This window comes from Budorcas taxicolor, chromosome 8 (genome assembly GCF_023091745.1).
Source record: "Budorcas taxicolor isolate Tak-1 chromosome 8, Takin1.1, whole genome shotgun sequence".
NCBI lineage: Eukaryota > Metazoa > Chordata > Mammalia > Artiodactyla > Bovidae > Budorcas > Budorcas taxicolor.
Window position 1 is genome coordinate 66,283,334 of NC_068917.1, and position 22,146 is coordinate 66,305,479.

Here is a 22,146-nt window from a genome sequence, read left to right on the forward strand (position 1 = left end):
TTATAGGGGCCACCGTTCCTGTTTAACCCACTACAAGGATCCTGGGTATGCTATTCCCCTTTCTGCTCCTCAGCTTTTCTGTGTGTAAACAGTGAGGGTGGAAGAGTCCACTGACTTGGTTCTATAAGTGTTTGCTTGTTTTATGGATACTGACAGATCCCAGAATACAGGTACTTACCCAACAGCCTGTGCCACGCTGACCAAGGTCCCCAGCAGTCACATATACCACAAAACCAAATGCAAGAACTATTTCATGACTTTCTAGAACTTTCTTGAGCCATATAGTCTTGAGGGTTGGTTGGGGAAGTTGGCTTGTGGTCAGACCACAAATAGCAATGCCTCATCAACTCTGGGCCCCACACCCTGTTGAGAGAGCATTCAACACGATCAAGTACAGAGAATGGGCTGAGCACAGGAAGGGGCCTGGCAAAAACAATCTGTGCAGGGCAAGGGCCAAGGGGAGGTGAGTGAACCCTTCCCTTCAGAAGCAAAAGGAAGAAGCAGCCCAAAACCTCAGTAATCAAGATTAAAAAAAAAAAAAAAAAAGAATCAAAACTAATGCAAAAAAAATCCACGGTGAGCAAAAATTTAAATAAAGACAAGATGTGTTTCTGTAATTATGTGGCTCAAATCAGTTCACCCTAATGGTGGCCTTGTGGATCCTGTCTTTATTTAACATTTTGATATTTTGTTCATCATGGATTTTCCCACTGAGGTCCTTGGCACCCCCTTAAATTCTGCCCTTAGACCTGGCCCTGGAACTATGAGTTACAACTGGAGGGGTGGGCCCACGAGGGACAAGGAATGCCTACAGGGATATGACGGTTGCCAACAGGACCTGTGGAGGCCCAGAGGGGCCAGTGGGGAAAATTAGGGGATCAGTTCTAAGTCCTGTGCTACTGGAAGGATCTGAGAGTGTGATGGGAGGCTGGTCTACGTGACCCATTGTTGTTTAGTCGCTAAGTCATGTATTTTCGACTCCATGGACTGTAACCCACCAGGCTGGGGACTTCCCAGGCAAGAATACCGGAGTGGGTTGCCATTTCTTTCTCCAGGGGAGCTTCTCAATCCAGAGATCAAACTGGAGTCTCCTGCATTGGCAGGCAGATTATTTACCACTGAGCTACCAGGGAAGCCTGTCAGGAGAGCCCTAAACCCAGAATCCCAGAGGCAAAAAGGCTGAAAATTTCCCTGCGTAACTTAATCTTTCAACCTTAAGATTGTAAGAAATGCTGTCTCTTGCCTCAATGACTGTGGGACAGGGACTGGGTCACCTGGAATTTCAGAGCTGCACCAAGCAGGAAGGCTGCCTGGCTCTGCTCCTGATGGCATTGCTCCATCTGGGGAGACCCAGGAGTGGGTAACCCACATTGTACGGTGAAGCGAAGAGCCCCAGGAGTAGCTCCAAGATGCCCATTCATGTGTATAGTGATATGGGGATGAGGTGAACCTTTTTGTCTGTGCGTGCTAAGTGGCTTCAGTTGTGTCTGACTTTCTGCAACCCTATGGACTAGAGCCTGCCAGGCTCCTCTGTCCATGGGATTCTCCAGGCAAGAATACTGGAGTGGGTTGCCATGCCCTCCTCCACGGGATCTTCCCGACCCAGTGATCAAACCCTCTTATGTCTCCTGCATTGGCAGGTGGGTTCTTTACCACTAGTGCCACCTGGAAAGCCTCAGACTCCTCACTGGCCCTAAATTTAAAAATTTAAAATTAAAAAGGAAAGCCAGTGACTTGGGAGGTGTTAAGATTCCCAGGTAGCTCAAATGGTAAAGAATCTGCCTGCAATGCTGGATATCTGGGTTCAGTTCCTGGTTGGAAAGATCCCCTGGAGAAGGGTATGGCAACCCACTCTAGTATTCTTGCCCGGAGAATTCCATGGACAGAGGAGCGTGGCAGATAGTCCATGGGGTCACAAAGAGTTGGACACGACTGAGCAACTAATGCTTTTTGGAAGATGTTATAAAGTCAAAATGTTTATTCCAAAAAACACTGCAAAAAAAAAATGACCTTCCCAAAATGCATTCCTGTGCATTTCTACATCCATGCCTAGGTAGCATTCATGCTCCTTGGAATGACATTTGTGGCCCTTGGGGCATCTCATAGCCCTTATCCCCACTTAGCTTCACAGATCTCATGTGTAATCATTTTCATCTTTGGTCTTCCTTAAGTTTCTCATTTTAGTTATTATATTGTCTGCCTGCATGGAAATTTCTTCTTAGTTTTTGTACTTTCCTCAAATTTTATACTATTTTTAGATTAAAGTATAGAGTATCCCTGGACCCAAGAATCTTCTAATAAACTGCAAACTTCAACACCTTTAAAAATAACATTTACTGAAATAAAAATGAGTTGTTTCTACTCATTATTCAGCATGTCCCCAAACTTTATATGGTCACTGACTCAAGCATGAAAATACTTCTTTCAATATTTTCTACCCAGAATGTTTTTCCAGGCCCTTTCAGGTGCCACATGATTTAAAGCTGCTTATAAAATGTGTCCTAATGATTTGCCATTTTTGGACAAATCAATAAATCATTCTTGTAGTATTGGCTCTGATTGAGAATAAATAATGGATAAAACTAAATACATATATATATATATATATATATATATATATATTTACTTTACTAGGAAACTGATTCTTCAAGTGAAATTGAAGGTGGGTGGAGGATTTAAAAATCTGAGATAAAAGGAGACAGAAGAGAATCACGTGCCCTGCTGTACTAAACTTTGGCTGGTGGTTAGAACTGAGAGATGGATGTTGCCATCATCACTGGGGCTGTCACCTTCTGATTCTTGATAATGCTTTCAATGATAGAGAATAGTATACTTTGGAAATACTTTTACATACACCATGCTACCTGTTCTCTCACAGCCCTATCATAAAAGCAGGCCAGGGGTTAGTTGTCCCTAGTAGGAACATCCTTAGTGGAGGCCTGAGGACGTAAGCACACTGCCAAGGTCCGCCTCCCAGCTATGACAGCATAAGGTGCCAGGCGCCATGCCAGCCACATTGCACAACCTGCCAACCAGTCCTCCTTTTGACCCCAGAGGAGGATATTTGCACTGCTATGATACAGATGAAAAAAAAACAGCAGCTCAGAAAACTCAAGCTCAAGGTCACACATCTGGTAACTGGGGTTTGGACCAGTGTTTCTGGTCTTCAGTACCTGTTTCCCCAAGTCTACTTGAGGGGTTATTCTCCTCCAGGCTGACAGGAGCATCAGTTAGACTGAGAAATGACATTCCAGGTCAGAGGGTGCAGGGGATGGTGGTCTCGTCTGAGAGTCAATGCCTGCAGTTGGTGCTATAACAGCCAGGACTCCATCCCTTACACATACACTGTGTTATGTCCTTAGAAAGCACCCTTACCTCATTTGATTCCCACAATTCCCTAGAAGAGGGAGATAGCCAGATATACTCCTTTAACAAATACAAGATTTATTTATACTCCTATAACAAATAACAAATAGAGGCTCAAAGAGGTCAAGTGATTTGCTGAAAATCACACAGCAAAGGCCAAAACAAGATCTGGGCGCTTTCTGCTGACATCACTGGACAATATGGCACTGACCTTTCCAGAGATGGTCTTGATCTGCTTGGAGCTCAGGGGCTCGAAGTCCACACCGATGTAGCCCTCCATGGCAGTAAGCAGATGCTTCCGGAGACAACGCGAGGAGTTGGCTTCTGCGTGCACCTGCTCCCACCAGGAAGGCTCATACCAGCCCGGGATGATCCACTGGTATTTGCTCCCATACATATTCTCTTCATATGCCTGCAAGAGATGGGTTGATCATGAAGGCACCAAGAGACAAACATTTTTTTCAAAGCTTTGAAACCTGTGGGGAAGGTGGAGGTGGGGGGAGTGACTCAGGCTTCCTCATACCAGAGGATTTGTTAATTTTTCCATTACTTGCTTGGTCTCCTCATCATCATCTCTCAAGGTATCCAAAGTAGCTTATAGGAAACGTATACTAAAATAATAAAACACTGAATAAAAATGAAAATGCAAGTGCCTGGGAAAATATAAATTATAATATGCTTACTGGAGGTAATATGCTTATTGGTGGTATCTTCCTGGGTCAGGAAGATCCCCTGGAGAAGGGAATCGCTACCCACTCCAGTATTTGTGCCTGGAGAATTTCATGGACAGAGGAGCCTGGTGTGCTGCACCCATGGGGTTGGACATGACTTGGCAACTAAACAACAACAAATAAGAATCTGCCTGCAGTGCAGGAGACCCAGCTTCAATCCCTGGGTCAGGAAGATACCCTGGAGGAGGGAATGGCAACTTACTCCAGTATTCTTGCCTGGAGAATCCCCAGGGAAAGAGGAGCCTGGCGGGCTACAGTCCATAGATTTGCAAAGAGTCAGACATGACTAAGTGACTAACACTACTGGAGGTAACAGAGGACAGATGAGTCCACCGAAGGTTCCAACACTATAGGCAATGAACTTCCTGGCAACCCAAGAGAAAAGGGCAATGATATTAATTGCAGAGCTCTCACTTTCACTAATGAGAAAAAACACCAGTCCCTCAAGGACACAAAATGTTTTCTAGGCTTTAATCCCTGAAAAAAACAAAGCCTCATATGGAGGATACTGTCAAATAAGCTAGCATGGTATCAACAGTGTCCCCACAACAAACAGATTTCATAAGGCTATTTTTGTATAGATTTTTACGAAAAGCTGGGATCATAATCTTAAAATATAACTCAGGGGGGAACAATTTTGCAAGGGGGCCAAGAAAATTTAATGTAAGCATGCAACTTATGTAAGATGCCACTTGGCAAACTGAACATCCCTCTGAATCTTTACCCAAAGCATGGTGGGCATAAATCCAGATCCTAAAAAAAGTCCCTTATATTTATATGCTTTACGCCCATCTTATTGGTTCTTCATGTTCACCATTTGAGACGGTCTGGGCAGAGTTTATTAACCTCATTTTAGAGATGAAGAAATTGGGAACCAGAGAGGGAAAGTCACTTCTGCAAGGTCACAGAGTCTGGAACCTAGGTGTCCTCCTCTTATGCTGCACAGCTACACTGCCTAATTCCCATTTAAGCCAAAAATTGTCAGACTGTTCTCATACACCCCCACTTGGCTTTAATTCTTACTGTGATGATTTTACATCAGGAAAAACATGATTTTTGATAGCTTATATGCACCCAGAAAGTCCCAAAGTGTAGGAATGTCACATTTCATCAAAGCTGGGTCCAGAATGGAGTTTCTGAATAGAGCTCACAGCCCTCTCAGGAATCAAAATGCCCGGAAGTGACTATAGAGAGTGATGGTTATGCAGTGCTCTAGGTGTGCTGTAATGAACTGCATACATTTAAAATGTGAGCCTGAAACAATCCAGCAATTCGTTCCAGGGGAGTTACCATGTTAGGAGCACACATGGGGAAAACAATTCATGTCACACCCTTTATGTTCCTTGACTTACAAGAAAGACAGCATACAGGCCAAGAGGGTGTGGAGAGAGGAGCCTGTAGGATGGTTCTGGATGCCTGGGAGGTTTTGGTTGCCCTCCACTTAGGTTCTAGCATGCTACGCCAGGGTCTGCCCAGAAAGGTGGGCCAGAGCCCCTATTAGTTGTGTCTGATACAGAATCGTTATTATCAAGTCCATGAGTTGGAGGAGTGTTCCTTTCATTCCTGCATCTGAGGAGGCAATTCTAAAATTCTCTCAACACCTGAAAAAGCCCAGCCTGCAGTGTGAAGCATCTGGAGTAAAGGTGAATTAGAATATTTGTTCCTTAACTTCAGCTCAGATTCCATCTCCATGGCCTCGATTCATTGATTCAGTGAAGACTCCAGAGAGTAAACTGAGATTGTTTCATAAAACAGCTCTTCAACTATCTCAAGTCAATGATCACACCGCCTGTTCTCTAGAATCCTCCAGTGATACGGAACTTTCACCTCCCTCATTCTAGACACTGGACTTTTCATGATGCAGCCTCAGATCCTAGTCATTTTCCCAGCAACTACATTATACTGTTGCCCCAATCAAAGCTGTTGTAGAAAAACACAGCCCTTATATTACAATCACATAACAAAACCACAGTTCAACAAAAGAAGGCAGCCACCTGGGCTCCCTTCTAATAAATGGGGTTTAGCCCACAGAAACTTTTTTTTTGTTTTCTAAAGATAATCCCAGATCCTGGCTGGGGGCTAAACCTTTGAACAAAAGGGTCATTCCAACAATTCCAGGTTATTTAATCAGTGGTCAAACCTGTGAGGGAGATTCCTTGGTGCTCATAGTAAAGAATCCTGCAATTGAGGAGCCACAGGAGATGCAGGTTCAACCCCTGGGTCAGGAAGATCCCCTGGGGCAGTAAATGGCAACCCATTCCAGTATTCTTGCCTGGGAAATCCCATGGACAGAGGAGCCTGGCGGGCTACAGTCCATAGCGTCTCAGAGTCAGACATGACTGAAGCGACTTAGCACTCACTCACTCAAAACATGTGAGACTTCACAACTCTCATCTTTCACTGGCAGAGAGGAACTCACATATATTGAACCCCTATTATGTGCTTGGCCATTTATATACAGTATCTTATTTTATTCTCACAATAACCCTATGATGTGTATGCTATTATCTCTATTTTATAGACAAAGAAATTGAGCCTTACAGATTGAGGAATTTGCCCAAACATTCAGTTAAGTCAAGAGGACAAGATCCAAAGCCTATTTTTTAGTTTTAATTTCCTTCCATTCTTAGCAAAACAAAATAAAACTTTTCTGAAGCTTTCTCAGTCTTTTCTTACTTTGGCCACATTGCTCAGCTTGTGAGATCTCAGTTCCCCAACCAAGGATTCAGCCGGGGCCATAGCAGTGAAAGCCCAGGATCCTTAACCACCAGGCCACCAGGGAATTAAGTTTTCTCAATCTTAAAAGGTGAGGCAAGATAGCCCCACCTATTAAGAATATATGGTAAGTAAGAGTTAATAGACTGAGAGACAACATGAGGAGGTCTTTTTCATTAGACACAAAGACAGATTTGCATTTCTCTATGAGATCAAAGACCATGTGATCATTTGGAAGCAGCATGGAGTGGGAATCCAGGAAACTCCCAGGAATCTGCTGTGATAGCTGTTTGACCTGCCACTGTTCTATTAGGTGTTTCTTGTGAGTGAATTTTCCACAGAAGCTCAGTCCATTTGAATGACAACATATTTTGTTTAGAACATTAGTCAATTTTGATAAAGATAAAATTTTTTCCATTGATCTCCTGGGGAAAAGAAAACTACAGTCAAACCAATTCTGTGCCACATAGCATCTGGGTAATCTGGCCCATAACTCCTTGGATCTTGCTTTTCTCACCTATAGCCTGTGGAAAGCAATGCCCTTCTCATTGGGTTGGTGTAGGAATTAAATGAGGAACATAAAAGCAACCTAATAAAAAATGGGCAGAAGATCTAAACAGACATTTCTCCAAAGAAGACATACAAATGGCCAATAGGCAAATGAAAAGATGCTAAACATCACTAGTTATTAGAGAAATGTGAAGCAAAACAATAAGATTTCACATCACATGGTTAGAATGGTCATCATTAAAATACAAACAACATTATATTTACAATATCTATAAATAATAAATGCTGGAGAGAATGTGGAGAAAATGGAACTTTCTAACACTGTTGGTATGAATGTAAATTGGCACAGCCACTATGGAAAATAGTATGGAGGTTCCTTAAAAAAACGCAAATAGAATTGTTATCAGTTCAGTTCAGTTGCTCAGTTGCGTCCAACTCTTTGCGACCCCATGGACTGCAGCATGACAGGCCTCCCTATATATCATCAACTCCCGGAGCTTGCTCAAACTCATGTCCATCGAGTTGGTGATGCCAACCAACCATCTCATTCTCTGTTATCCCCTTCTTCTTCTGTCTTCAGTCTTTCCCAGCATCAGGGTCTTTTCATCTGAGTCAGTTCTTCGCATCATGTCGCCAAAGTACTGGAGTTTCAGCTTCAGAATCAGTCCTTCCAATGAACATTCAGGACTGATTTCCTTTTGGATGGACTGGTTGAATCTCCTTGCAGTCCAAGGGACTCTCAAGAGTCTTCTCCAACACCACAGGTCAAAAGCATCAATTCTTCTCCATTCAGCTTTTTTATGATCCAACATTCACATCCATACATGACTACCAGAAAAACCATGGCTTTGATTAGATGGACCTTTGTCGGCAAAGTAATATCTCTGCTTTTTAAATGCTGTCTAGGTTGGTCATAGCTTTTCTTCCAAGAAGCAAGTGTCTTGTAATTTCATGGCTGCAGTCACCATCTGCAGTGATTTTGGAGCCCAAGAAAAAAAAGTCTGTCACTGTTTCCATTGTTTCTCCATCTGTTTGCCATGAAATGATGAGACCAGAGGCCATGATCTTAGTTTTTTGAATGTTGAGTTTTAAGCCAGCTTTTTCACTCTCCTCTTTTACTTTCGTCAAGAGGCTCTTTAGCTCCTCTTCACTTTCTGTCATAAGGGTGGTGTCATCTACTTATCTGAGGTTATTGATATTTCTCCTGGCAATCTTGATTCCAGCTTGTGCTTCATCCAGCCCAGTATTTCACATGATGTACTCTGCATAGAAGTTAAATAAGCAGAGTGACAATATACAGCCTTGACCTACTCTTTTCCCAATTTAGAACCAGTCTGTTGTTCCATGTCCAGTTCTAACTGTTGCTTCTTGACCTGCATACAGATTTCCCAGGAAGCAGGTAAGGTATGATCCAGTCCTGGGCATATATCTGGAGAAAAATCTAACTTGAAAAGACACATGCACCCCTATATATGTATACATATATAGCTGATAATACTTTGCTGTACAGCATAAACTAACACAACATTGCAAAGCAACTATACTCTTTGTATAAAATAAAAACTTAAAGCTTAAAACAAATAAATAAAATAAAAGATACATAGAATCCTTATGTTCATAGCAGTACTACTTATTTACAATAGGCAAGACATGGAAGTGACCTAAATATCCACTGACAGATAAAAGGGTAACAAAGATGTGGTACAGCCAAAAGGAAAGGCAGGACATACTTAAAGTGATGAAAGAGAAAAACCTACAACCCAAATTACTGTACCCAGCAAGGATCTCATTCAGATATGAAGGAAGAATCAAAAGCTTTACAGACAAGCAAAAGCTGAGAGAATTCAGCACCACCAAACCAGCTTCTCAACAAATGCTAAAGGATTTTCTCTAGATAGGAAACACAGAAAGGGTGTATAAACTCAAACCCAAAACAGCAAAGTAAATGGCAACGCGACCATACTTATCAATAATTACCTTAAATGTAAATGGGTTGAATGCCCCAACCAAAAGACAAAGACTGGCTGAATGGATACAAAAACAAGACCCCTGTATATGCTGTCTACAAGAGACCCACCTCAAAACAAGAGACACATACAGACTGAAAGTGAAGGGCTGGAAAAAGATATTTCATGCAAATGAAGACCAAAAAAACGCAGGAGTAGCAATACTCATATCAGATAAAATAGACTTTAAAATAAAGGCTGTGAAAAGAGACAAAGACAGTACATAATGATCAAAGAATCAAACCAAGAAGAAAATATAACAATTATAAATATATATGCACCCAACATAGGGGTACTGCAATATGTAAGGCAAATGCTAACAAGTATGAAAGGGGAAATTAACAATAACACAATAATAGTGGGAGATTTTAATACCCTGCTCACACCTATGGATAGATCAACTAAACAGAAAATTCACAAGGAAACACAAACTTTAAATGACACAATGGACCAGCTAGACCTAATTGATATCTACAGGACATTTCACCCCAAAACAATGAATTTCACCTTTTTCTCAAGTGCACATGGAACCTTCTCCAGGATACATCACATCATAAATCTAGCTTTGGTAAATTCAAAAAAATGGAAATTATTCCAATCATCTTTTCTGGCCACAATGCAGTAAGATTAGTTAGTTAGTTAAGTCGCTCAGTCGTGTCCGACTCTTTGCGACCTCATGGACTATAGCCCACCAGGCTCCTCCTTCCATGGGATTCTCCAGGCAAGAATACTGGAGTGGGTTGCCATTTCCTTCTCCAGGGGACCTTCCCAACCCATGGATCGAACACAGGTCTCCCACATTGCAGGCAGACGCTCTAACCCCTGAGCCACCTGGGAAGCAGTAAGATTAGATCTCAATTATAGGAAAAAAACTATTAAAAATTTCAACACATGGAGGCTAAACAACACACTTCTGAATAATCAACAAATCATAGAAGAAATAAAAAAAGAAATAAAAATATGCATAGAAATGAATGAAAATGAAAACACAACAACCCAAAACCTATGGGACTCTGTAAAAGCAATGCTAAGGGGAAGGTTCATAGCAATACAGGCTTACCTCAAGAAACAAGAAAAAAGTCAAATAAATCACCTAACTCTACAGCTAAAGCAACTAGAAAAGGAAGAAATGAAGAACCCCAGGGTTAGCAGAAGGAAAGAAATCTTAAAAAATTAGGGGAGAAATAAATGCAAAAGAAACAAAAGAGACCATAGCAAAAATCAACAAAGCTAAAAGCTGGTTCTTTGAGAAGATAAATAAAATTGACAAACCATCAGCCAGACTCGTCAAGAAACAAAGGGGGAAGAATCAAATCAACAAAATTAGAAATGAAAATGGAGAAATTGCAACAGATAACACAGAAATACAAAGGATCATAAGAGACTACTATCAGCAACTATATGCCAATAAAATGGACAACCTGGAAGAAATGGACAAATTCTTAGAAAAGTACAACTTTCCAAAACTGAACCAGGAAGAAATAGAAAATCTTAACAGACCCATCATAAGCACAGAAATTGAAACTGTAATCAGAAATCTTCCAGCAAACAAAAGCCTAGGGCCAGACGGCTTTACAGCTGAATTCTACCAAAAATTTAGAGAAGAGCTACCATCTATCCTACTCAAACTCTTCCAGAAAATTGCAGAGGAATCTAAACTTCCAAGCTCATTCTATGAGGCCACCATCACTCTAATACCAAAACCAGACAAAGATGCCACAAAAAAGAAAACTACAGGCCAATATCACTGATGAACATAGATTCCAAATTCCTTAACAAAATTCTAGCAAACACAATCCAACAACACATTAAAAAGATCATACATCATTACTAAGTGGGCTTTATCCCTGGGATGCAAGGATTCTTCAATAGCCACAAATCAATCAACACAATACAACACATTAACAAACTGAAAAATAAAAGCCATGATTATCTCAATAGATGCAGAGAAAGCCTTTGACGAAATTAAACATCCATTTATGACAAAAATGGAAATGGAAACTGTAATCAGAAGCCCAGGACCAGATGACTTCACAGCTGAATTCTACCAAAAATTTAGAGAAGAGCTAACACCTATCCTATTCAAACTCTTCCAGAAAATTGCAGAGGAAGGTAAACTTCCAAATTCATTCTATGAGGCCAACATCATCTTAATACCAAAACCAGAAAAAGGTGCCACAAACAAAGAAAACTACAGGCCAATATCACTGATGAACATAGATGCAAAAATCCTTAGCAAAATTCTATCAAACAAAATCCAACAACATATTAAAAAGATCATACATCATGACCAAGTGGGCTTTATCCCAGGGATGCAAAGATTCTTCAATATCCACAAATCAATCAACATAATACACCACCATACGATTATCTTAATAGATGCAGAGAAAGCCTTTGACAAAATTCAACATCCATTTATGATAAAAACCCTCCAGAAAGCAGGAATAGAAGGAACATACCTCAACATAATAAAAGCTATATATGACAAACCCACAGCAAACATTATCCTCTATGGCAAAAAATTGAAAGCATTTCCCCTAAAGTCAGGAACAAGACAAGGGTGCCCACTTTCACCACTACTATTCAACATAGTTTTGGAAGTTTCAGCCTCAGCAATCAGAGCAGAAAAAGAAAGAAAAAGAATCTAGATTGGAAAAGAAGTAAAACTCTCACTGTTTGCAGATGACATGATCCTCTACATAGAAAACCCTAAAGACTCCACCAGAAAATTACTAGAGCTAATCAATGAATATAGTAAAGTTGCAGGATATAAAATTAACACACAGAAATCATTTGCATTCCTATACACTAACAATGAGAAAACAGAAAGAGAAATTGAGGAAACAATTCCATTCACCATTGCAACGAAAAGAATAAAATACTTAGGAATATATCTATCCAAAGAAACAAAAGACCTATATATAGAAAATTATAAAACACTGATGAAAGAAATCAAAGAGGACACAAATAGATGGAGAGATATACCATGTTCATGGATTGAAAGAATCAATATAATGAAAATGAGTATACTACCCAAAGCAATCTATAGATTCAGTGCAATCCCTATCAAGCTACCAACGGTATTTTCCACAGAACTAGAACAAATAATTTCAAGATTTGTGTGGAAATACAAAAAAACCTCGAATAGCCAAAGCAACCTTGAGAAAGAATGGAACTGGAGGAATCAACCTGCCTGACTTCAGGCTCTACTACAAAGCCACAGTCATCAGGACAGTATGGTACTGGCACAAATACAGAAATATAGATCAATGGAACAAAATAGAAAGCCCAGAGATAAATCCACACACCTATGGACACCTTATCTTTGACAAAGGAGGCAAAAATATACAATGGAGAAAAGACAATCTCTTTAACAAGTGGTGCTGGGAAAACTGGTCAACCACTTGTAAAAGAATGAAACTAGAACATTTTCTAACACCATACACAAAAATAAACTCAAAATGGGTTAAAGATCTAAACATAAGACCAGAAACTATAAAACTCCTAGAGGAAAACATAGGCAAAACACTCTCCGACATAAATCAAAGCAGGATCCTCTATGATCCACCTCCCAGTGTATTGAAAATAAAAGCAAAAATAAACAAATGGGACCTAATTAAACTTAAAAGCTTTTGCACAACAAAGGAAACTATAAGCAAGGTGAAAAGACAGCCTTCAGAATGGGAGAAAATAATAGCAAACAAAGCAACTGACAAAGAATTAATCTCAAAAATATACAAGCAACTCCTGCAGCTCAATTCCAGAAAAATAAATGATCCAATCAAAAAATGGACCAAAGAACTAAACAGACAGTTCTCCAAAGAAGACATATAGATGGCTAACAAACACATGAAAAGATGCTCAACATCACTCATCATCAGAAAAATGAAAATCAAAACCACAATGAGGTACCATCTCACACTGGTCAGAATGGATGCTATCCAAAAAGCTACAAGCAATAAATGCTGGAGAGGGTGTGGAGAAAAGGGAACCCTCCTACACTGTTGGTGGGAATGCAAACTAGTACAGCCACTATGGAGAACAGTGTGCAGATTCCTTAAAAAACTGGAAATAGAACTGCCATATGACCCAGCAACCCCACTGCTGGGCATACACACCAAGGAAACCAGAATTGAAAGAGACACATATACCCCAATGTTCATCGCAGCACTGTTTATAATAGCCAGGACACGGAAGCAGCCTAGATGTCCATCAGCAGACGAATGGATAAGAAAGCTGTGGCACATATACACAATGGGATATTACTCAGCCATTAAAAAGAATGCATTTGAATCAGTTCTAATGAGGTGGATGAAACTGGAGCCTATTATACAAAGTGAAGTAAGCCAGAAAGAAAAACAGTATACAGTATACTAACACATATATATGGAATTTAGAAAGATGGTAATGATAACCCTGTATGTGAGACGGCAAAAGAGACACAGATGTCTAGAGCAGTCTTTTGGACTGTGTGGGAGAAGGCAAGGGTGGGATGATCTGAGAGAAGAGCATTGAAACATGTATATTATCATATATGAAATAGATCGCCACTCCAGGTTCAATGCATGAGACAGGGTGCTCGGGGCTGCTGCACTGGGATGACCCAGAGGGATGGGATGGGGAGGGAGGTGGGAGGGGAGTTCAGGATGGGGAACACATGTACACCCATGGCTGATTCATATCAATGTATGGCAAAAATCACTACAATATTGTAAAGTAATTAGCCTCCAACTAAAATAAATAAATAAATAAAACTTCACTTTCAATTCTCACATCACAGTTTTATTAATTAAAAATCATGATGTGAGTCAACATTGAAAAAAAAAAGATATGGTACATATATATCATGTGTACCACATGGAACATTACTCAGCCCTAAAAATGAAAAAAAGAATGTCATTTGCATCAATATGGATGGACCTAGAGATTTCATACTAAAGTGAAATGTCAGACAAAGAAAAATACCATATGATATCACTTATATGTGGAATCTGAAATATGATACAAATGAACTTACTTACAAAACAGAAACAGACTCACAGACATAGAAAATAAACTTATGGTTACCCAAAGGGAAAGGGGGAAGGGATAAATTAGGAGTTTGGGATTAGCAAATACAAATTAGTATATATAAAACATAAATGACAAGCTCCTACTGTATGGCACAGGGAACTATATTCAATATCCTATAATAAACCACAATGGAAAAGAATATGAAAAATGTATATATAACTGAATCCCTTTGCTGTATACCAGAAACTATTACAACACTGTACATCAACGATACTTCAATAAAATAATAATAATAATAAATGAGGTAATATGTGTACATGCTTGGCCAACACTCTGTGCAGGAACATTTCAGCTGCTCCTTCTCATCCCACTTTCCTTTTGGTAACTCAAGGCTTTATTCTGAACATTAGCCATTGTTTAGGCTATGGGCAGTTATACTTTTGAACATAGGGAAGATTGGTCCAAATACCAAATGGCCCCAGACTGTTGTTCTTGGAGTTTCTGATCCATTTTTGATGGGTTTGTCTCTTTCCTAGCTGTCAGGTCTAGGCTGTCACTTTCACTGTCATTAAATCCCTCTCCCCACTCTGAATCTGCTGCTTTTCAATTGCTATGGAAAGCAGGGATTGCTAAACATATGTGTAGAAAAAAAGTACACAGGTTTGAGTGAGGGTCTAAAAGGCTCTCCTGCAAGGTAGGTAGACTGGGCTTAAATATAGCATCTAATGTCTACAGCAACTGCAGAGAAGCCTCCGGGCCTCCATTTCAACATTCCCACTTTCAGAAGAGCTGAGATTGTGGGACACTGACCTTTAAGAAGCTGCTGGTATCTTTGTCTGTCTCCTTTGCCAAAAAGGGAGTTTTGGGGTGGGGTGGCAGGGTGGTATCTGCTCTTCCCAGGGTCCCCAGTGCTGAGCACACTGCCTGATGTATAAAGGGCACTGGTTGTAGAGTGACTGACTGAACACACTTTCAGTTGACTTGGTCACCTTGGTTTTCTTTTTTTTTTTTTGCCTCTAGTAGGAATGTGGTCTCAGGCCCTGTGGCCACCAAACAGCCCTGCCAGGTAATGATGGGCAGTCCTAAGCTCATGTTCTTCAGTCCCATGAACCACTCTGTTCTCATTAGCTGCAGACAGGTGGCCATGAGGTAATTTAAAAATCCAATTTCCTCTTTTTGTTAAGTTTCCTTTTGCCTTCTCACCTCCCCATGCAAGAAGGACATTTCCCTTTCACAGGCATTTCACAACCACAATAGCAATAAATCCTCACATCAGTAACGCAGTTCACAGTTGGAATGATGGTCATCCTTTGGTGACCTTGTTTAAGCCTCTCAACCATCCAATGAGGCACATAAGGCAGAGGTCATCGCTTCCACTTTAGGGGTGAGGCAGCCGGGGACTGGAGTTGCACAGTGGCCTGTCTGAGGTCACACAGCTGGCAGAACTAAAACCAGAACCCAGGTCAGAATGCTTGAGAATTTAGAACAGACCACCAAGCAGAGAGAAGACAAGTGACAGGTCATGCTCATCCTTTGCTGGAGCCAAAGTGAACATTTTGCCAGAGGGCTATAAAGAGGTTTTGCATTTGCTGGAATCTGCTCTCCCATTGGTGGCAGGTCCAATCTCAAGAACACGTATCAACATGCTGCAAAGTTTGCACTGCATGTGGCATTTGGATGGCAAAAACACGGCTGTCTCCATCTGGTTGCACCTGGACCCTGACCCTGACACAGGCAGCAAGGCCCTGCATCTCTGCTCTATGCAGCCTCTCCCTCCACCATATGCCAGAGTCTTGATCCATTGTGAAGACACTGAGCAGACTTTCCTTGGGATCTTCCATGCCTGCCAGAAGAGCTCCTTCCTAAGCATGTAAGATGGAAAGTCCTGACAGGGAGGTCCATCTGAGGATCTGACACATGGAATAAATGCCAAACACAAAACTTCTGAGAAACACTTCAATGAATGAAGCTGCCAGCAAAGATTCTAAGAGCAAGGCTACTTCAAAATGCCCAGAGTCTAAGAGGAAGAAGAAAGTGGGATGAGGAAGTAAGACGATGTCCTGTGCTGTGGAAGGCAAACAACCTGAGGCTTTGTTCAAGAGGGAGACAGCCACGCCGTCTGTTCCGAAATGGAAACCACACTGCTGGAAATGCCACTCGGAAAATAATCCCAGCACAGAGGGAAATCACAGCCACACCTTGGCTTAGGGTTTGGCTCAAATCAGAACAGGAGGTCTGTCTACATTTTGTACAAACATGAGATGGCCAGGGCCCAGTGTGACATCTTCCTGGGTCATTTTTATTGATTTATTTTTCCTATTGGATCAATAATCACTTACCGTGTGCCAGTTGTTTACAAGGCTTTGGGGATATGTGGGGATAAAATTCATCTTCTTCTCTAAATATTTATGTCTTCTAATTTGGAGCATTATTTTCCTTTTGCAAATGGGCCGTTTCTGGACCTTAGATGGTAACATGCTAGGTATTATGAGTTTGAAGTAAAATGTATTAAATCAATTTGCTCTGTTTTTTCAATTTTTCTCATGCTCCTCCTTAGATTTTCATATGAAAGACTCCTTGCTATCCTTAACTGAGACATAGGATGCTTAACACAATCTTGTAAAGTTCACCAGTTAGTAACCTTGCCAGCCCAACAGTGGTTCATTCCATCCTCAGAAACCTACATAAACAAAAAAAGATTGCTGACATCTGTGGAGAGTTCACCATATGTCCGGCATTATGCAAAGTGTTTTTGCTCATTTAATCTCTGCAACAACCCTATGAGACAGGTGTTATTATTATCCCCATGTTACAGATGAGAAAACTGAGATTCAGAAAGTGTCAACAAGCCCACATTCAGTTACTAAGCTGCAGATCAGGGGTCCAAGCCCAGGCAGACTGACTGTTGAGCACTAAGTGCTAAACTCAAGAGATGTCCCTGAAATGGCAGCCAGTAGCTTCTGCCTCCTTCCTTCTATTTTGAGAGATCAGGTGGTTCCCACTTTGCTCCTGAGCCTTCACAAGGAAACATCCGTGTGTGACTGTGTTTTCCAGCCACTGCTCTCTCCTCACTCCTGGCCTCTTCTCAGTTCCTTCATCTCTTCTAAAACAGGGCACCAGGAGCTAAGCAGGACACCCTGGGTGGGGTCTCTCCAGCAGACAGCAGAGAGACCACCCGCCCTGGTGTGGGTGTGCAGCCAGGTGGCCACCTCGGCTCCCTGCTGGCTGTGCTCACACTGGTTACTCACGGTAACCTTGAGGTCACCTGAGACTCCAAGTCTCTTTTGCTCTAAATGCACAGTACTCCTCAGCTGTGCCTCTACCACCTCAGACACAGGCAGCCCAATTTGTTCTAATATAGCCTTGTATTGTGTGTGAGTCGCACAGTTGCGTCCAACTCTTTGTGACCCCATGGACTAGCCCACCAGCTTCCTCTGTCCATGGGATTCTCCAGGCAAGAATACTGGAGTGGATTGCCATTTCCTCCTCCAGGGGATCTTCCCAAACCAGGGATCGAACCTGGGTCTCCTGCGTTAGATTTAGCCTTCCTAGATTTAACCAAACATCCCAGCTTGGTAAGGTTCTTGGCACCCTGGATCTATCTTCCTGGATCAACTTCTAAAATTCCTATAAGCATATTTTTATAATCACATCCAAGTTACTGAAAAAGGTCAAAGAAAACAGAGGCCTGTGGCCCATCACTAGAGGCGAGACCTAGAATAACCTCATTTTAAGAGGAGGAACTTATTGGGTCGACAATGACCCATGTGACTAGGCTTTCACTCTGTTGACTTCTCTCTTGACCCTGGGGTGCCGGAGGGGGAACCAGGGCATCAAAATAAAAAGACATAGTTCCCGTGTTAGAACTCTTACATGTGCTCAGGTTAGACTATTGTGTGGAGAAAAGAGGATCTGATTGGGACTCAGCTGAACGGGGATGGAGTCTTGGCTCTGCCCTTGGACAAGCCCCTCCACCTCTCTGGACCTCTAGTTCCTCATCTATAAAACAAGGGTAACAATAGTAGCTTCACTTGGTTACTGAAAAGCTTAAATGAGAAAAGGCTTAAAAATGTACTTTGTCATCTATCACACACCAGACAATGAAAAGGATTTGGTGGGAAATACTGAATGGTTGATGGTTTGTGCTAAGCCTGACACTGAGCCCTGCTTACAGGGCAGGAAGGGGTTTGAGGCGCCCCTGTCCCGCCTTGGAAGCCTGTGTCTCCCCTTGTGTGGTGCACACAGCGCTGCTCCATTAAACGCGGCTGGGTTGAGGAAACTTAGAACTAGCTGGCAGCACAAAGGCAACGGTTAGACAGTGCGTTAGTGGGTTAGTAAACTGAGGTTCCTGGTTTCTCCACAACTGAACTGTTCTGAGCCCTGGGGTTTTAGCTCCCCGAAAAGAGCAGTGAGAATAACACTTCTGCTTCCAACACCCCGGACTCTGGTCCTGTTGAAATGGATCAGGACCCTATGGTCCTTGCCCACTCCGTGTCCCCTGCCTGCCTTTTGTCTGTGGAAAACTCTGGTTAAAGAATAAGTTTAATCAGAGAAATGACACCAAGCAGAAACAAAGGAAAGCAGTCAAAGGAGACCATATAATAATAATGTAGTTAAGAAGCACAGCCAAGGACCTTTAGTTTCTTCTCAAGGGCTATAGATAATACTCAGCCATATCCTGTGAGTTGTCTTGTAGATACTGAAACCCCAGGAGGAGAAGTTAACTACACGATCACCAGACTGTACCCACGACATAATTCTAAGAGATGGCCTCAAAGAAATGGAAACAAACAGACCTTGGAACTAAAGATTAATTGTATCCAATCAACTAAGATAACACAGGTCAGACCTCTGTTTCTGAATGTAGCCTCCTCCGTCTGTCTATAAAAGAACCCCACTGACTGTCAGTGGTGGGGAGCTGGCCTTTGGACAGACATCCACCCTCCTGCCGAGCTGCCGCCATCCAAAATAAAGCAAACTTTCCCTTCCACCAACCTGGTCTGTTTGTTGGCTTTAGAGCAGCGAGCAGCCAGGACCCACATCTTTCCATAACACTATGAGGCTATTTAAGAATCAGGGAGTAAGAATGAATCCAAGAAGAAGCTTCATGAACCTCCCCAAAGACACAAAGGACACAACCAAAGTGTTACTTACACAACAGAACACTTTTGCTGCCATATTCTGGTCAAACTGGCCGAGGATGATCCGCACGTCATTGCCCTGTGGACAGAAGACACAGATATGGAGGTGAGCACGTGATCCGCACAGCCCAGGAGGCCACAGGCTGCAGGCGGAAGCGAATGGCTTGGAAGGGCCTCACCTTCCCTGCTCTCCTCCAGCAAGAGCAGGCAAACACTGGGGGACACTGACACAGCGTCTGCTTTCCAACCTCACTCTATGCTTAGGGAACCGAAGCCAGATGAGAGAAAGGAACTTCCAAAGTCCCCAGGGTAGTTGGCAGCAGAAACAAGCTCCCAGTCAACACCCCACCCCTCAGTATGCTAGGCTTTTCCACCTTCCAGGAGTCCACAGAGCTTCCCAATTAAGGCATTTCTGAGTCTCCTCGAGTTCTGAGCTTTGTTCACATCTCAGCTCCACTTGGGTGGCGTCAAGTGGCTCTTTTCGCCAACTTGGCCTCAATTTCCTCATCTGCAAGATGGGAATAAGTTACTTGCAGTGCTTACTTAGAGGGCTAAATGAGATTACCCTTATAAAGTGTTTACCATAGTTCCTGACAAAGAGGAAACACCCAGCTAGAATAAGTTTTTTATAACCTTCTCCCAACCCATTCTTCTCCTTCTATTTCAAAGGAAAATCTATATTCAAATGTTCTATAAATAGTTATTATCTTATTACCTCAATGGGGTTATTAGGTATATACTGTACCATAGGTCCTGTGCTGCATGCTAAGTCGCTTCAGTCGTGTCCGATTCTTTGCGACCCCATTGACTGTACAGCCCACCAGGCTCCTCTGTCCATGGGATTCTCCAGGCAAGAATACTGGAGTGGATTGCCATTTCATTTTCTAGGGGATCTTCTCGACCTAGGGATCGAACCTGCATTTCTTAAGTCTGCTGTGTTGGCAGGTGGGTTCTTTACTGCTAGGTCCACCTAGGAAGCCCCACCATAGGTCCTTTGACTCATTTATTCATTCAACAAAGATTTACTGAGTGTCTACCTGAAGTTCTCTCCTGGGTCAGGGTAAGGGGTTCTTGGTTGATTTCTAGGGGACGGGATCCAGGCTGGGCCCTGCCCCATGGAGAACAGGCAGAAGGAGGATATACAGGCAGCCTCCAGGGGACAGCCAGGCCTCAGCCCACATGCTTGCTCCCAATCGCAGTCCTACTCTCTGCACTGAGATTCAGCCCTGCAGGTGACGCTACCTTCCTGACATTTATCCCGTCCTTCCCAGCAGGCCGCAAGGCTCTTTGATGCATAAAGAAGAGAAACATCCCTTTAAAGATCAGTTTTTAGCATCTTTCAAAATTGGAAAGTGCTGACTGGGAGGCCATTTTACTCATCATGTACTTTAGCAAAATAAAAAAGGCTTGGATTCTAAAATCATCCTTCGTTTGCAAGCAAGAATGGAAAGACGGAAAAAAAAAAAAAAAAACCCTTGCTCTGAAAGGACTTTAAAAGATCTTTAACAGAGCCCAGTCGAAGGAAGGCAAGCCTTTGTCATCACCACGTCTGCAATGCTATAAAAAGTTCTAAGCTGCTTCCATTCTGTGGCCTTCCGTTCTGTGGCCTTGCTCCTGGGACACTTCAGGGTCTTTCTGCTTATTTGTTAAATTTTTTATAGAATCTCTTTGTGCTAACACTATTCACCTATCCATATCCATATCCATCCAACAAACATTTATGAAGCATCTATTTTGTGCCAAGCTCTGTGTTGCTAAACGTGGTACAGTAGAAACAGCTTATTGGATTCTGGAGTCATAGAGACCTTGGCTGACATTCCAGCTTCAGCACTTACCAGCTGCATGACCCTGAGTCTTAATCTCCTGCAGCCTCGATTTTCTCATGTCTGAAATGGGCATAACACTCCTTACCTGACCCAGTGGTTGTAGGATTCATGATTAATGAACCTCCCTCTGCCCCCTGGTGCTGGCTTCCACGATGCTCCCTCCTGCCTCCTGGTCATTCCTGCTCAGATTCTCAATCAGCCCCTCATCCTTCTGCCCACCCCTAATGCTGGTGTTCCATACAGTTCTGCCCCTCATCACTCTCCCTGGGCAACCTCATTCATGACCCCAGCCATGACTCCCCTCTGGAAGCTGCGGACTCCCAAATCTCTCTCCTGAGCCGCCTTTTCTCTAGTTGTCCCTTGGATACCTCCATGTGGATTCTCCCAGGCACCTGAAGCTCAACATGTCCCAAGTGAACTCACCGTCATTCCCAAAATGCCTCTTTCCTCCTCCTGCACTGCCTATCTCTAGAACGGTGTTGCCAACCTCCCACTCCCTAAGATCAGAAACTTGGGAGCCACCTGAGGTTCTCTCCTCTCCTCATCCTAGCCATAACCAAGGCCTGTTGGTTCTGTCTGCTCACTAGCTCCTAAATCACTCTGGTCTCTCCAGCCCTATTGCTCTGGGCTGAGCCACCATCACTCTCTATTTGGTGAACCACTACAGCCTCCCAGCTGGATCTCTCTGCTTTTAGTCCTGCCCCATCCATCTAGTCTCCACAAAGCAGATAAGGGAATCATTCCAAAATTCAAATCTGATTGTGTAAAATCTTTCCATGGCTTAGACCTTGACAGATCAAACTCTGAGCTCCTCAGAACATCTCAGATTCTTTACCAA

The 22,146-nt window shown here is 42.4% G+C and overlaps 1 protein-coding gene across 1 annotated transcript in view; it reads right to left on the reverse strand.

Annotated features, from left to right (window-relative positions):
- GABBR2 (gamma-aminobutyric acid type B receptor subunit 2) overlaps positions 1 to 22,146 on the reverse strand; it is a 367,577-nt gene that overhangs the window by 144,854 nt on the left and 200,577 nt on the right. The window contains exons 5-6 of the mRNA XM_052644771.1: positions 19,496 to 19,561; positions 3,578 to 3,778 (exon numbers count right to left, since the gene is read on the reverse strand). Coding sequence (XP_052500731.1) covers positions 3,578 to 3,778; positions 19,496 to 19,561 — 267 coding nt within the window. The remainder of the gene's footprint in view (positions 1 to 3,577; positions 3,779 to 19,495; positions 19,562 to 22,146) is intronic.